The sequence below is a fragment of the Dreissena polymorpha genome, chromosome 15, assembly GCF_020536995.1.
Source record: "Dreissena polymorpha isolate Duluth1 chromosome 15, UMN_Dpol_1.0, whole genome shotgun sequence".
NCBI classification, from domain to species: Eukaryota; Metazoa; Mollusca; class Bivalvia; order Myida; family Dreissenidae; genus Dreissena; species Dreissena polymorpha.
The window spans coordinates 11,837,624-11,855,367 of NC_068369.1; the positions used below are offsets into that span (position 1 = coordinate 11,837,624).

The following is a 17,744-nucleotide window of genomic DNA, read 5'->3' on the forward strand; positions in this document are numbered from 1 at the left end:
GTTTGTAAATCTCGGATACTTCTCATGGTAATACTTGCTATTGTACAGTATTTCAAGGATAGCTTGTTCCGAGAACCCCGTGTAATTTACTTTCAGTTTGTTGTAAATAACCCTTGCTCCACATCCTTTGTTTTCCATGAACATCTTCTCAACAAATCTAGGAAGATCTTCTTTCACAAGGACTTGCTTTCCGCCACACAATAAAGAACCCCGGTCACCAAGCTCGAAGTCCTTACGTTTTCTAATCATGGCCAAACAATTATTCTCTTCAGGTGTCCGTTTCTTCACAGGGACATCAAACGATCCGTTTAAACATCTGACAATAATGTCGTACTTCGACCTGGGCAAGCACCCTAATTGCTTCCTTTTTCTCCTAATTGCTTCCTTCATCTGAAATAATATAATAAGTTATTATACATTTATACTTCATTAGTTAATAGAGCTTGTATTGAACACCGCGTGTCGAAAACGAATGTCTCACGACATGAGCTGAGCTAAAATCACTCGTCTGATAGCTCCGCTAAAATTTACAATCCGAACTTCCGGGCAATATGCGCAATGAAAGTAGCAAGTACTTCATGTAAAGTTTCATTGAAATCCAACCGAATTCAAATTCAGGGGAAAAATAGCGGGCAAACTTATGGCGGTCAACGGACAAACGGTCTGTAGAAACCAATGCTACGTGGATGGAAGGGATATAAAGAAGGGGCCCTGGGGGCCTAGGTCGCTCACCAGAAGTCACGACTAGGCAGGGTTCGAAGGTCAAAGACCTATAAACTCCATAAAATTTAAAATGTTCAAATCTACAGATTACAGGAGCTCGATCTGATTTTGGTGGAAAATACACTTTCGAAAAAATGACTGTAGCTTAAATATTTTAGCAGTCTAGGAGTTACGCACCCGGAAGGAATGTCACGGACAATTGGATAGACGGACGGACAACTGCAAATGCACTCTGAGGGGGGGGGGGCATAAAACATAAAAATCAATGCATGTTAAAACATCAATGCATATTAAGACAACTGAAAATTAAAATTATGTACAGTACTTACTGTCAAGAATTCTTTTGAAGTTTGAAGAAAGTTTGGATTTCAATTCTTTCTAGTCGAAAATCACAACTTTTCTTGCCGACCGCCAAGTCAAATATGGTTACTGACTTCTGAGTAAGACTCGTGTGCAAAATTCCCGCCTTTTTAAAGCGGCACGTTATCAAAGAAAAAATCGGAAACTTCAAAGCTTTGTCGGCTTCTCAGCAATATGACGTCGGAACGACAAATCAACTTTACAAAGTAATGTTTAGGAATACAGTCACACCTGTCTAAAGCAGCCAGTCAAACATCCTTATTTTTGGAGAGATATATTCATTTAAAAGAGCTCAAAATCTCTTAAATCGGATTTTGGTGAAAATACACTTTCGAAAAAAAAAGTTTTAAAAATTTGAAAATTGCTATTAATGATCTCCACGAAAGTATCTGGCCCGCCCGGGAATTGAACCCAGGCCGCCTGCGTGCCAATCTGACGCGCAACCGACTGAGCTAGCCGGCGAAACAGTTACACAACCAGCAAAATCCATGTAAAGTGTGGTTAGGTTAGCTGTTTCTGTTACTGCTAGTTACGACGACGACGACGACGACGACGACGACGATGATGATGATGATGATGATGATGATGATGATACTTTTGTCACTTCCAATATTAGGTTAATACAATGTATTTGAGTTTGAAAAAAAGTTTACACATCGGCAGACTATTTCATTTATTAAGAAATACATAATTTATGTACCATATACGTAGGCCATTTTCATTTTTATGAGTTTTTTTGGTATGTACCAAATACGTTTTGGCGAGCATAGAAAAACTTATTCCAACCGAATATGGTACAATGTTTGTACCATATTCGGTCGAAAATTGTACCATCTTCGGTCCGAGTATGGTACATTTGTACCATATTCGGCCGAATATGGTACAAATGTACCATATTCGTTTTTGTACCAAATACGGTCCGACAGCGCAGTACAAAAGCTCTGAAATAGATTCAAGAATCAACATATGGTTTATGGACAAATCCCTATTGATAATACGTAAAATTACAAAAAGACATACTATTTTCGTAAATTATAACTAAGCCGAGCTCTTGATAAACGGAACTTAATGCATGCGCGTAAAGTGTCGTCCCAGATTAGACTGCGCAATCTGCAAAGGCTTATCAAGGACGAAACTCTGGCTTAACTGGATTTTCGTTCAGAAAAGACTTCATTAAAACAAAACAAAAATCATGAAAGCGGAATGTGTCGTTATTGATCAGTCAGTTTGGACTGCACAGCCTAATCTCGGGACGGCACCGGGAACAACCGGGACGGCACCGTAGCTCCACCGGGGCCCATACAGACCCCGGCAGTGCTACGGCAACGCCCCGGTGAATGCCGTTAGAGTCCCGGTATATCTACGGTATATAAGAAAACACGAGCTCTGCCCGAACGCCACCGGCATTCACCGGGGCTCCGCCGTAGCTCTGCCAGGGTCTGATGCCGGTATAGACACTGTCAGTGCCGGCGGTGTTACGGTATACCGAGGCTCTGCCGGCTTTCACCGGGGCTCAACCGGGGCACTACCGGCGACAACCGGGGCTATGCCGGGACGCTGCCGGCTTTCATCGGGGCACTACCGGCGACAACCGGGGCTCTGCCGGGGCTTCACCGGGATTAACCGTAGCCAGTCCGGGTTGACCGGCACTCTGCCGGGCTGTTGACCGGCTTCAACCGGGGCGGCACCGGGAAATAATGTGACAGCGTTAAAACATTTCTACGAATCATCCCGATCCTCGCCGGTCGACCGGCGTTAGCAAACCGGGAGGGACCGGGGCTTTACCGGCAAAAGTGAGAATTGGGCTTAAGTGGATTTTCTTTTGAATACGCATTACAAAGGAAGTATGAGTGTTTTCCTGATCTGTTAATTATGTAATAGAAAGCTATTTTAGGCTTTTGAAAGTGATTTATTTGACGCCAACAATAACAGTTTTTTGCATATCTTCACCGCCTATGTAGACGAAACTCTACCAGATCTGTAGAGTTGAACAAAAGGTTATCGTTCCCACAACCAGTATCGTGTTGTCCTCAACCGTCTACGTACACTGTAGTATATACACAACTATTGTCTTGTCTTACAGTCTCTGAGCTTCTGCACTCAGCCGCTAGGGTCGCTCCGTATAAATTCGGACAAAGGGAGCTATTCGGACAAAACATCGTAAATGCATTTTACGTCACACTAAACCTAGCCCCAGGCCTTCAGCGCCTACAGCGCTTTGATTTGGTATGTAATGGTTCTGGTCTCGCATCAACAGTTTAATTTTACCGGTTTCTGAAAAGACTTTGAAAATAATAAACGCTAATACTAATATGCGGACACAACAAAATACCCGGACCTTTATCAGAAAAGTTAAACATGAAATATACGTATGGCAAATTAAAAGAGTGTGACAAGCTCGTGTGGCAGTTATCATGTGGATTTTGAAATAATGTTTCAAACAGAAGTGTTTTTCTTTCACTGCAGTAAGTTTATTTCTCCGGAATTTATTGAACTGTTAAATTTATCATGCTTGTACGTCTGCCTTCTATAAATGATTAATATACTTGGAACCAGGTAATCATTAACAGCGATAGCACATGAATTCACGAGCTCTATTTGACACGCGTGCGTAGTGTTTGTCGAGCAATACAAATGGAATGTTTAAGGAAAAGAATGTTAAATTTGTTTGTGGCTGTAAACGAATCATGCAATTGGCGATTTTAATTTAAAAAATCAGTTTTGAGTACTTAAAATTTTGAATTTTACATTCAATAGAAGCAATTGTATCAATCTGATATCCCCGCCAGTTACATTAATGATATGGGCATTGCTCTTTAAAAAGTTTTTTTTGCATGTGCCTTAAGTGCGGATTGCACAGGCTAATCTGGGACGACACTTTATGCACATGCATTAAACCCCCTTTTTACAGAGCGCGGCACATATTTAACATCTGTATTTTATTAGTAGTTAATGGCTAAATAGTTAGTCGTTTATTAAATGTATATTGAAATGTCCATGAAATAAGCGATGCAAATACACATTTAAAAAAAGTGTATATTATTCAAACGAGCGTTTGATGCCTGTTTTCCTTATGTGAGTTCGCCAATTGTAGCTTTTTGAAGTGACAATTTTTCAAATTCCAACAGATGTTTATTACGTCGAATTTGAAATATTTTATCTCGTTTTTCTACAAAGTGATTCCCAATTTTTATTTGCCATTTACACTTTGCGGTGCTATTATCGCAAATTGTATCGAAATTGTATATTTTATATGACGAGTCCTATTGGATTCGACAAAGGAAATAAACATACTGTTTTATCTTTGATCAGTTACGTCTATTCATTAATGTGTGTACTTTAATCTGCATTACTGTTTTTGGAAATTAACGCTCAATTGAAAGATATATTTATTGCAAGAATTTGCGTAATAAATCATGCTAAAACTCAGACATGAGCACTAAAGTAGCAATGTTATCTTAAATAAACATTGGAAAAAATATACTTTCTATTTTGACAAGCCTGTCTTTCAACACACAATTACGATATTTGAAATAAAATATACAGTTCCGTACAATGCGGTATCTTGTGTTAGTAAAGTTCAATTCACTCGAGTATACAGATATTATTTTCATGTCGAAGTTTATTTTGTTTATTTAAATCTCCGTGAAAGACAACTATTTAACCAGGAAATTATGCTTACAATAAATAAACATCTGCAATCAATAACATTCTTGTCGTTGACATGCATGCATCGCCATTTATTTAAATTAACGTCATCGATCACGTGTTTTCTCGCTAGTAAATGAACTAGTTATGACCACATAATTGTTGCCACAGACGTTTTACTGCAAATATAAAAGTGATTTTATTGACAGCCGTCAATAATGCAACAAACTCATCACGCGTATATTTACAATCAAAGTACTGACAGTACTGGTGTGACGATGCTTTTGAAGAGGATTGATATAAAAGCATCTATTTAAGTTTATCTACATCACCACAATTGTGTATGTGGGTACGAAAATTTTGGGTAGGAAACAAATGGGTACGAGAATTTTGGGTACAACAATTATGCCAAAAAAATTAAGTACGTAAAAAGATTTGGTTACGAAAAAAATTTGGGTACGAAAAAAATTTGGTACGAAAAAAAATTTGGTTACGAGCAAAAATTTGGGTACGAAAAAAAAATTGGGTACGAAAAAAATTTGGTACGAAAAATGTAGGTCACGAAAAAAAAATTGGGGGTACGTGAAAGTAATACCCGTGGGGAACTTGATCCTTTCAGCGAAACTGGGAGGCGGGTTACATTCTCGATCAAATATAACAAGAAATATCTTTAAAAAGGTATTCGACGTGTATTTTCTGTACCACTTATCTTAAAAAACTGTCTGTTACAGTAAATTGTTTGTGGGTTATAACATTACGTTTCAGCATATAAATTCAAAACTTGACATGCTCTTTAATTACACCATGCTCTTTAATTTCACATGTATATCATACCAAACTTTATATTTTGTTGTTTTCTTTCCTAAGTTAATGATGTTATGTGTACGGACGTGATTTCACAATCCCATGTGCATGAACATATACTTTTTCTCTTTTGATTATTGTTCTTTTTCTCTAATTCAATAAGCTTAGGCATGTTTGTTCGTTAAGTACGGCAATAATTTCATGATTTCCGATCGAAAGTGGGTATGAGCACATAGTCGTAAGAGCACTTGAATACGTGAGTTCGCCCATGAACACATGGTAAGGTTAACTAAATCTCCGCGATATGACCTAACATGTGTTTAAAACAGCAAACAATATCCAACAAACGAATGAATTGTCAAACATAGTATGTGCACTGATGTGGCTCTGTTATTTATGCTTGAAAAATTTATAAAATATGCAAAATGAGAAAGCACGCAGAAGAGCGAGTATCACAGATATGATATGGCTATTATGCTGTTTATATACCATAGTCGCTACAGCGTTTACAAATGGCAGGTGCGAAATAATTCGTTTTCTTTAAACTCATGATCGCGTTGAAAGTTAATTATACACGTTTTAATTCGCAATTTATTTACTGAATCACGACAAATGTAAAATACAATACAGAAAATGCATAGTTGTTTCATTGATCTATAAACATATAATGGATTGAATAAAACTGATTTAAAATTAACGTTTTCAAACTATTATTAAATCTTTTCCCAGAATATGTTGTCCTATTATACCTTTATCAATGATAATCAGCGAGGTATGCCGATTGGAAAAATCGAGCTATCTCAATCGGACTTGCTCGGTCTTTTACATAGGTTGCCATTGTGAAGAATTTTTCATGATATGATAACTTAGACGATGCTTCGCAGCATCGTCAAAAATCACTGAAATACACAGGTCTTCTCTGTCTTCTTCGTGATATATTGATATATGGATATGGTGTTAACATGTCAGGCAATTTATGGACATACGTATGAATTAATATGTTTAAACTATTACAGCCACTTGACATGCTTTCATGTACATACATAGTTTGTTGATAATGTAATCAACTTAAACTCATATTTGATTGTCGCATATGAGTCATTATATTTTTTGCAACATTTTTGACGATGCTGAAACAGCATCGTTTAAGGTATGACAACCATCAAAAAATTCTTCACAATGGCGACCTATGTAAAAGACCGAGCCAGTCCGATTGAGATAACTTGATTTTTCAGTTACTTCCCTTGGCATTCGCCACTGCGTAGAAGATTGCTCGTTGATTTTCATTGATAACATTCTCCTAGCAGAGTTGTCGTTCGTGTTTCAACATTCAACAATGGCCGCCCCCGTGAGAGTCTCGATTCAAAACTTTCTTACTGCATAAATTGGCTTGTTTCGCTATTTAGAAGCTGTCATTTATGATATATGAAATATTTATTCACTAAATCTCCGCTAATGACAACAATGGATGGAATTCGAAGGATATATTCGATGTGAATTGATCACTTTCTACAACAATGGCTTCGCCCATGAGAGACTTGATAACACTCGTGTGAAAACTTTCTTACAGCTTAAATCGGCTTGTTTCGCTATTTATTAATGCAACAAAAAATGGAATTCGAAGGATATATTCAATGTGAAATGAAGAACTTTCTGGATCTCGACATATTGACAAGGCAAAACTAGCATACTGATGATACTGGTATTTAAGTTATCAATTTAAGTCACATTTTGGTTTAAATAAATTGTATTCAAGCATTTTGCGACTTATTGAATGACTATGATACCCAATATCAACATGTTATCGGAGATTTGCAGATCACCAAGCTGTCCTGAAATTCAACATTGATTTCAAACTCTTTACTGGTTTGTACTCTCTCTTCTATGTTAGTACTTTCATCATTTTAAATTTAAATGAACTGTGTCACAGTGAAAGAGACATTAAGGTAATTGTGGCCAGTTTGGATCTAGATCAGTCTGCAGTCGCTTTAAAGCTGTTTGCTTAAAAGCGTTTTTCTGACAATAACAAATAATTTATTTGGATACTGATTGGACTGCGCTTTTCCTGTGACATGGCTCAAATAATAGAATTGTCATTAATCAAATTATTTATTTCGAACATTAATCAATATTTCATCTTGTCCCTCGGGATCAATGACTCCAGCACTTTCCTGTTGAGAATTGAATACTGCTAAAGGCGATGCTAGGGGACGTGAGAGATGTTGCACCTTCCATTATCGCTCGATTGCTCATTGTCGGCTCGGGTACTACGTACATGTACCCCGGGTACTCTTAAGTCTACTTACATGTATCCCGGGTACGGTAAATATACTTAAATGTACCCGGGAAATTTAACCCTAAATCAGTCGTTGTCGACTATTTTTTTGTTTTAATTATATATACACATTTATGTCAATTTTCTGTAGAATGGCCTCTATATTATCGGAACACATACTCAAAAAGTATGTTGATGCAGTGTTTTTTGAAGAGAAGTGTGTTAAAGATAATCGGTTGCGCGTTTTACGACATCGGATTTTGGGCGCGAATACAATTCGGGTACAGTCTAATATGGACCGAGTACAATTACGTATATTTACCGTATCTTGGGTACATGTAAGTATACTTAGAGTACCCAGGGTACATGTAAGTATACTTAAGAGTACCCGGGGTACATGTAAGTAGTACCAGAGCCGACAATGACCAATCAAGCTCCATTATCCCTCATGAACCGACTCAAAACACCGAGTCGGCAATATTTGACTTAATTTTTGGTTTGGTTGCTCTCGAGGGATCGAACATTTCAGAATCTTCCTAAAAGCCCTACGGGTTTGATCCCCAGAAGCGACATTGAAAACTAGCAAACTTTGTTATCTAAAAGGCTGCTAAACCTGATATACAATGATAATGTGAATTTTTTCTCACATGATGTTCATCAGTTATATTATATAAAAACTCACAGCATTAGTAAACAACTGGACAATAATTAATGAGCGCATCTTTCATTTGTATTTGACACTTTGATTTTGACATGGCCTAGATTTAAATATGTGACTGGACTTTACCAGCACTCTTGTAACAAAGCTAAAGTTTAAATGTACCATTGAAGATCACCTAAATCCAGATTTGCTATTATAGACGTGTGTAAAGTTTTAAGCGTGTGACAAGTAAGCAAAAATTGGTCATTACCCAGAGGCCACAACTGATCAATGACTGTATTAAAACAAGAAAAATTAGTGCCTGATTTAGATTTCCTTAGATAGTTCAATAAAAACTAATTTCAGAAGACTAGTAACAGTTTAACGGTAATGTTACCAATGTGTCAGACCAGGGCCTTGAATTTGAAATCTAGGACATGCATGGTCATTTCTTCATGAAATCAGGACACAAAATTGTATTTTAAGTCCTTAATTGACCTGGCTATAGTTCTCAGATTATTATAAGCTCAATCAGTATATTTATATCATTATGTATGCTTTGTGTATTGTAAACATATACACAATCATGCAGTTACGTGATAGCAATAAATAATATCAAAGCTACCCATACTATAAAGGTCATTGACAAAGCCTATGGTCAAAATGTGAACACATTGAGTGTAATCGCCCTTTCGTGCCAGCAAAAACAACACGTTGACAGGTTGTCATTTTTGACAGTTCTACTTTCACTTTCATTTTGTGATATCAAACTATTAACAATTATGTGGCTGAGAAAAATATCGCCATTGCTTTTTATGCCCCCGGTAGGGTGGCCTATAGCAGTTGAACTGTCCGTCAGTCAGTCAGTCAGTGTGTCAGTCCGTCCGTCCGTCCGAAAACTTTAATGGCCATAACTTTTTCAATATTGAACATAGCAACTTGATATTGGGCATACATGTGCATCTCATGGAGCTGCACATTTTCAGTTGTAAAAGGTGAAGGTGAAGGTCATCCTTCAATGTCAAATGTCAAATATAAAGCGTCTGTCTGTCTGTCCGAAAACTTTAACATTGGCCATAACTTTTTCAATATTGGCGTGCATGCGTATCTCATGGAGCTGCACATATTGATTGGTGAAAGGTCAAGGTCATCCTTCAAGGTCAAGGTCAAAGGTCAAATTTTGCAATATTGAAGATAGCAACTCCATATTCGGCATGCATGCGTATCTCATGGAGCTGCACATTTTGAGTGGTGAAAGGTCAAGGTCATCCTTCAAGGTCAAAGGTAAAATATATGGCTTCAAAGCTGCGCAGCAGGGGGCATTTTGTTTCACAAACACAGCTCTTGTTTAATATATTTTCTGCACATTTCTTAAAAAAAACTTATATCAATACACGATTTTCTTCGTTAATTCAAACATTCCTGATAGACTTGTGTACATATTTCGCTTACATTTTGACGCGCGTAGGTAGGACCGCATTACCGCTTCCGAAATGTGTATTCATACTATTGCCTTCGAGGAACTTATCTGATGTTTGACGGAAAGGGCCGAAAATGTGCGAGTGTGGATCAAGTTCCCCACAGGTACTACTTTCCCGTTCCCCCAATTTTTTTTCCGTACCTAAAATTTGTCGTACCCAATATTTTTTCGTACCCAATTTTTTTTCGTACCCAATTTTTTTTTCATCCCCAAATTTTTGTTCGTACCCAAATTTTTTTCGGTCCCAATTTTTTTGTTCCCAAATTTTTTTTCGTACCCAAATTTGTTTTCGTACCCAAATTATTTTTGCAAAATATTTGTACCAAATTTTTTTTCGTACCAACATACACAATTGTGGTGATTGTGGTGATGTAGATAAACTTAACTTGATGCTTTTATATCCATCCTCTCAAAAGCATCATCACACCAGTACTGTCAGTTCTTTGATTTGTCCCAGAGGTTTATCTGACCGCAAATTCGATATGACCCTCGCTGATTGAAGCTATTCAATTATGTAATTATAAACATATTTGCTTTTCAACCAGTTGCAAAGACTATGTACATTTGTACTACGGTGCGTTTGTATGTTAACACGTACCGATGAATTGTTACCCAGTTGATTGTCATACAAAGAAAACATTTTATTACCATACAAAGAAATACACCATTGTATGGAAATTATACGGAATGTACACAATCCAAAGTATTGACTAACTTGAATGACAACTGACTTCTACCATGCAATCATAAAATGAACAGAAGAAACAAAAGCTTCAATCACACTTAACGGTTTAAAATGCTGTAAGAGAAAAAGATGTATAGATGTAAAAGTTTTTAATCGAAAACACCTGCTGGTACAGCTTTGACATAATCACGAATTCCCTTAAGGCAATATTGATTAGTTATCGAATAATTTCATCGACATTTCAGACCCTGCCTTTTGGTTAAACGTTTACTCATAAAGATTTTGTCAAAAACAAAATATTAACTTTCGCTGTGAATCAATAATGGATTGAAAGCAAACATAACAGCTTCTGTATCCGACTTTCGCATTAATGTGAATAGCGAACCATGACAATTTGGTGTGATGGTAGTGAAAGAAATGCAGTTCATCTAGTACATGTGTTTCTATATGCACATTCATCGGGTGAATAATTAAATAATTGATCAAATATATAATGCATTTCGTAGTTACATAAACTAAGCCTCATTTTACATTACTGTTGATATAACAGTGTCGATATGGTATGTATGTCAATATTGAGGGAAAAGTTCATTCAGTACAATATTTGTCAAATAAGAAAGTCGACTTATTTATATGATAGTAAGCGTTAGTCCTTGTTTAAAGTACAACCCACTATTAACAAATCTGGATGTATGGATCTCAAAAGTCAGATCTATACGTTAAATAATTCTGCAGTAAGATACATTTTAACGGCAAATGAAAATCTTCGTAGTCCAGTTTGTACCATTAAGAACATTGAAACGATAAATTCAAGGAATTAGTGCATCTCCTAAAATCATGATTGTGGGACATGATTATTATTAACGACATTAACTAACAACGAGTTTTGTATCCTATATAGCAAGTAATTCAACAAGCAAAAAAAAACGTTACACAAAGTGGAATCGTTTTCAGATATGGAATGTAGTTAGAAATGGGAAGCTGTTGGTCATTGGCATAAAACTGTATTTCTTGTACAATCTGTCCCTTGATGTTTTATATTTGCGTCAAAAAGCGAAAATTGTATATAAATATATAGGTAAGGCAAAGGTTTCCGTGTTTAATAACCTGCAAGTCAGATGGTATAGTCACGTGGAATGCCAAGTTTCGATATGGAGACGATAATGGACCATAACCTCAAATTATAACATAGAATTTACCTCCTGAAGCAAAATTTATTTTCCTATATTTAACATATTTTTCTCGTAAAGAAAATAATTATTTTCCTTCATAACTTGATAAATTTAATATTTCACCAGAATGTAGATGAAACATGACTGTAGCACTGGCAATGGTCGAAACGTAAGCGTTTTCGAAAACCGTTGTAGAATAATTAATGTCCTATCGAACTGACGCTTTATTGCAAATCTCAATATTTGATATTTCATGTGAAACATATTGTGATAATTCGAAAGTGAACGCATACAGTACATTGCAAACGATAAAGGTCTCATGTATGATGTCTAAATAAAGGGTCCACATTGACACCAAAAAGATATGTTGAGGTAAAATATACCAAAGTGATTAACATCAGTGCTTGTTCGTTGTAAAGGCATTCATCTAAAGAGTCTTTAAGACATCACAAACACATTCGTGCAATTAAAAAAAGTTTTTTATATGTAAGTATTTTATTTAATTTTGTTTTCTGCATGTTTATTGAGCGTTAATTGGTCAAAAGAGAAATGCCACTTCCATTGGTGTTCTCATTGGGAAGGTATCTAAAGAATTGTGACAGTGGCACGTGAAAATGTCAATCGATACAGTTAATCTCTAAATACAAACGACTGAAATGAAGCTTCTTATACGGCAATAAATGGTAGATTATAGTGAGAATACAAAAAAATGGTTAAAATTTCAAAGGTTCCCACCATCCAATAAATGAAGTAAATGCGCGGGTTTGTCATATACGTCAAAACATTCAGAAACTTAAACATCTATGCATGCGTAAAAAGCAAGAATATTATGTCATTTAAAAAAACACTTATCTGATGTTCAGTGCAATGTGCCATTAAAACAACATTAAAAAGTTTACGAAATGTTGTGCATTATTAAAACTGACTTTTAGTGACACTTCACTCATGTAATTTCAAAATTCGTCGCTTTCGGAAATTGTCTAAACTTCAAAGACCGACAGATTTTTAATGCAGCTTATTTAAGATATCGCACCTTCCTTTTCAACATTTGGATTTCAGGTCTGTTTGGGGCTCTTATCTCTCGTCGTTCCCTCAAACTGGGCATATTTTATGACAAATCGTATCCAATAAATAACATCGGTTTGGATAACAAAGACAAACGAAATGCGCACTGTTTGTTCTCGGATCATTTCAGTCCATTTATTTCTGCATGTTTTTGAATGTTATAAACCCACGACTAAATAAACATGCATTTAACAATTTATTTGACGGTAAACACTCTGTTTTATTGCATTGTGCGTCAGACATAGAAACGGTCGTTTAGGGATATGCGGTTTTGACCATGTTTTACTATGCTCCTTTTTATGTGTAATTCGTTTAAACGACACATGTATTACGCTGTTTTAAATAACCTGCCCTGTTATTATGTTCTTAATAAGTAGAAACACATGTAATAACCAGCGTTTGTAACAAATATTTCACCTCATTAACTGACGGACATTTTATACGCTCTCACGATGAAATTGACATGAGATCTTTCTAAATTATTAACCAACTTGCAAGTAGCCTGTGATTAGTTGGCTGACTTAAGTTTCGGATGTTATCTGAAATATTGGACAATAGAAAGCTGTACAATAACATCACGCCCTGCTTTTAATTTGGTTATATGATATAAAGACGACGACTTTATACGGCCGATAGCAATATACAAATACGTGGTTTTAATAAGCGCAGCTTTATATTCCGATTGCGGAGGTAAACATGTTCGTATTGGCGTGTTGTGTTGTGCGCTATTTTCACACCATATCATTTTCTTTGTATTTAGAGTCTGCTATTTATGCATCAGTATAACCTTAATAAATAAGATGGTGACAAAAGAGAAACTATTGGAGGCATATGTAGTAGAGGCACTGAGTTTGTTGCTAAAATGTAGTACTGCTAGTGAAAGCCGTAGTGGCAAATGACTTTTGGGATAATTTTTTTAGAAATTATTTAGTTGACCAAAGTATACACTGAGTATTCCATCACGCATTCAAGTCGTCCTGTCTAATTGCGAATTTGGCTTTTGACATAAACATGTACAGAATACAAATTGGCTTAAATTTACTTAACAATTCCTCATAGTAAAGCTAGAACATTTCAACACTTCATTTGTGTATGTAAACAAATACCAGTAACTCTTTATGGCAAGCAAATGATGATATGACTGAAAAAAGAATCGCTGGTTCTATAGTATTTTAGTCTTAAGGCTCAGACTCACCAGTCTTTAGGTCCACGTTATCCATATTGTAGAATAAATCCTGCACGACCCCGTTCCAATTTGTTGTTTGTTTCTCCGCTGGATCATCTGATCCTTTTCCGAATGACATAGGGTCACTCACAGGGACATTCTGGGGATTAAATTCCGACATGTCACGGCCCTTTTCTGAACCGGTCTTAGTCACAAAAGCACTCACATTGTTGATAGTTGCGAAAATATCCTCATCTAAATCTATTACAGGTACTTTGTTATGTATATAACTGTCGCCACAAATATCAGGTAAGTCATTAATACCATCTGGTATTGAATCAGGTGGTTTGTGTACCTGCACTTCTGTCACAAGTATTTTCCCTCCAGAAACTTTTCCAGGAACACTTTTATCGCTTCCATCGGTTTTCTTTTTATAATTTGTATTGGTCGCTACTTCTTGATATGTGCTCCCGATATTTGAAATACTCCTTGCATTTTTCAAAACGTCGAACTTTGTGTTAGAAGTTCTAATATCAATTGATTGAGAAGTACACGTTTCGGGACATAATGCTGCAGTCAATGACTGTGAATTACTTTGTAAGTTCCTTATTTGCGATATATTCGGCTTGTCTGGAAGAATTGCTCTTGACTGTGTTGTTGACTGAAAGTAGGGTTCGATCGACAGACCCATCCTATTGCTAGGGCTTACCTCACTAATATCTGTACCTCTTTTTATACGAGGAGAAATATTCGATTGGTTAACTGTGACGTTACACGACGTCACAACACACTGAAAACTATCTGCTTGAGAAGTATTTGACTTTGCCCCTGATGAAAGCTGTTGGTTGAAGTTAGACGTTGAATATTTGTTTGGAAAATCATTATATGAACGCCTGTTACGGGTACAACTCTGATCCATGTTATTGCTTCTATTTAAGTGCCCGTTTATGATTCTTATTCCAGATGGGTAAGTGATGTCGTTATATAAATCACCCGACAAATTTGTTCCACTGTTGCCGTAATGAATATAACTGCTTGTTTGGGAACCACTGTAATTACTTCCATGTTCCAATGATTCTTGCTTTCCTTCATTGTTATTTCGAAAAGGTGTGCTGCTTTCAAACGGAATGCTACATTTTGGATATGAATGATGAACCGTATCTCGGGAATGTCTATGATGTGATTGATGATGTGAACATTTTCTTTGTATTGGTTCAGTGTCTGAATGATAATACCGAGAATCAGAATCAATCTCTGAAATCTGTTGTATACCTGTATGTTTCGCCTCCATTGAAAAGCGACGAGGACCATCATTAGACTGTTCTGGACAGAAATGGTCGTTCTTGATCCTAGATGAATCATTACCATAGTAATTATTTCCCTTTGATTGAAATGAATAATTATTTCCCCTGTTTGCGCCATTATTAAATCGTTGAACGTTTCTTATCGAACTAGCTTCGGTATCCGAAATAGCAGCGTTTTCGAAAAACGTCTTCTTCCGTCTGACATTTCCGACGCTGCTTTGACGTCGACGTGGAGAGGAATTTTCCACCACTGACGTCGTTGCAACGCGTTGGGACCTTGTGGCAGTGAATGACGACGACCGCGGTGTGATCTCATTATTAATGTTCGACGTCACGCAGGAATTATTCAAGCAAGATGGAGAGTGTTCACGGGAGAAGCATTGTGGTTTTGTTGACTCCGGCTGTCTGGACGTGCTGTGATTCATTATATCACAACGTGGAAATATCTTATTTTATCATTTAGTCACACATTTACGGGTTTCTAGCGAAATCTTCACATTTAACTTTCCCCTCCAATAGATTCACAATAAATTAATGTACTAGTATATGTTAATCAGGCAAGTTAGTTTTTAATTATACACTTATTCCTATTTTACAAGAATATTTATTTTGATATACAGACTATAATAATATTCATTACCGTCAATTTAATCTACAGACTATAATAATATTCATTACCGTCAATTTAATCACATATCGCATATTTTTATTCCATAAAAAGCGCTATACACTTAAAATGGCGGAAATAATTTTCCAAAATCACATATTTTGTAGCGTATTTTTCCTTGTTTCAATTTTTTTCGGCTATAGTACACTGAATTATTAACTCCCGATGTATCGATTCGCTTAGCGTACACGCAATAAGTTTGTTACACTGCCGATGTCTTCTTTATGTAAACCTAAATCCACACTTATTCGACATGATCCCTCAGTCGATTACAGAGCTAAACAAATAAAACTCACCGATCCTGTCTGATACATTTGCATTTCATTCATTTCATTTCTAGTGGTAGCGGACCCGTTCTAAAATTTCTATTGACACTGGCTTATCGTTATCACACATTCATTTTCTTTATTATCGATTTCAACTCGAACTGCGTACAATACAGCGCTAATTTATAAATGATAAGCACAACAATGCAATATCTGAATCAAAATATGCGCTCATCGCACACGCGAAAACCATGCAGTCCGGTGTATCTATTAATAATATGTAAATACATTCCATTTGTATTATATGTTTCCAAATGATGCGTAACCTAACTTCAATGTTTATACTGCATAGATTTATTTAAACAGAAAAACGAATGCAGTGCATTTATCTTCGCCTCATTATTTCAGTGATACATTTATGCTTTCTTTTTATGTTCCCTAATCGAAATTCCGTGGTACAATGTGAAGTTCACGAATATCACGTTTTACTCTTGTCATTATCATTTTATCATCTTATCATTTGAGCTTTATATTCCCAAGGGCTACTCCTCAGTAACCGTAATAGTGGTTTTTTAATCTCTGTTAAAAATAAACAGCTATGAATTATGACATTTACTTAATTAAATATCACATCATTTGCATCACCGTGTATTTTTAAATACACGTTAATCCGATTCTGTCAACAATACTGTATTATTTCAAACAAAAAATTTATGGCGCACTAAAATAATCATTTCGTATGTTTTTCTCGATTACTGATTTGATCAAATATTAAACTCGGAAAATCAATCTCCTCTAATGTGATTTAGACATAGTGCAGATTGAAAACTCGAACTGTTAACTTCCATAACAAAACATGCCGCGTGAAGAAAATGTAGGAGTACATTCCATAAAAAATCACATGCACTTTTTCAACACAACATAACTTATGTCAAATAAATTATTACTCATAATCCAGCTATTTTAACAAGTAAGCGTCATATAAAACAATCATAAGTTTCATATCACAGGATTATAACGAGCCCAGCGATGCATTCAATGCAAACACGTACATTTACAGAAGTTTTATGAGCGACACTACCCTTTGCCTATAAAGTCTCTCTCCCATAAACCCGAGAGATGTGTCAATAAAACTCATGAATTAGTGCATAATGCGATATCGTTTTCATTATAACGTATCAAAAGGCGAACATCGTCACGTGATATGAAAGCCGATATGATATTATTGATGTGATGAATAAACGCATGAATGCTGTAAGCATCCCAATGAGCGAGAATGGTTTATAAAGAAACTTGCGAATGTTTTTGTCGTGGTAAGCGCCTTTTCGGGCATAAATATTTAAAGAGCCTTGGTATTCTCATAAGTAAAATAGGATTGCATGGATAGTTGAATTAATACTTGAATTAAATGTTCGGAAATAATTAAATTTCTACATTTCTAACCATGGTGTTTAAGATGTATAAGTGAAGATATATTAGCTTCACCATGA

General features: G+C 36.1%; 1 protein-coding gene across 1 annotated transcript in view; it reads right to left on the reverse strand.

Moving 5' to 3' along the window:
- Window positions 1–17,382, reverse strand: part of LOC127859968 (F-box/LRR-repeat protein 7-like) — a 62,605-nt gene extending 45,223 nt beyond the window's left edge. Inside the window, exon 1 of the mRNA XM_052397625.1 lies at window positions 14,048–17,382. Coding sequence (XP_052253585.1) covers window positions 14,048–15,746 — 1,699 coding nt within the window. The 5' untranslated portion in view covers window positions 15,747–17,382. The remainder of the gene's footprint in view (window positions 1–14,047) is intronic.
- Window positions 17,383–17,744: the final 362 nt, after the last annotated feature.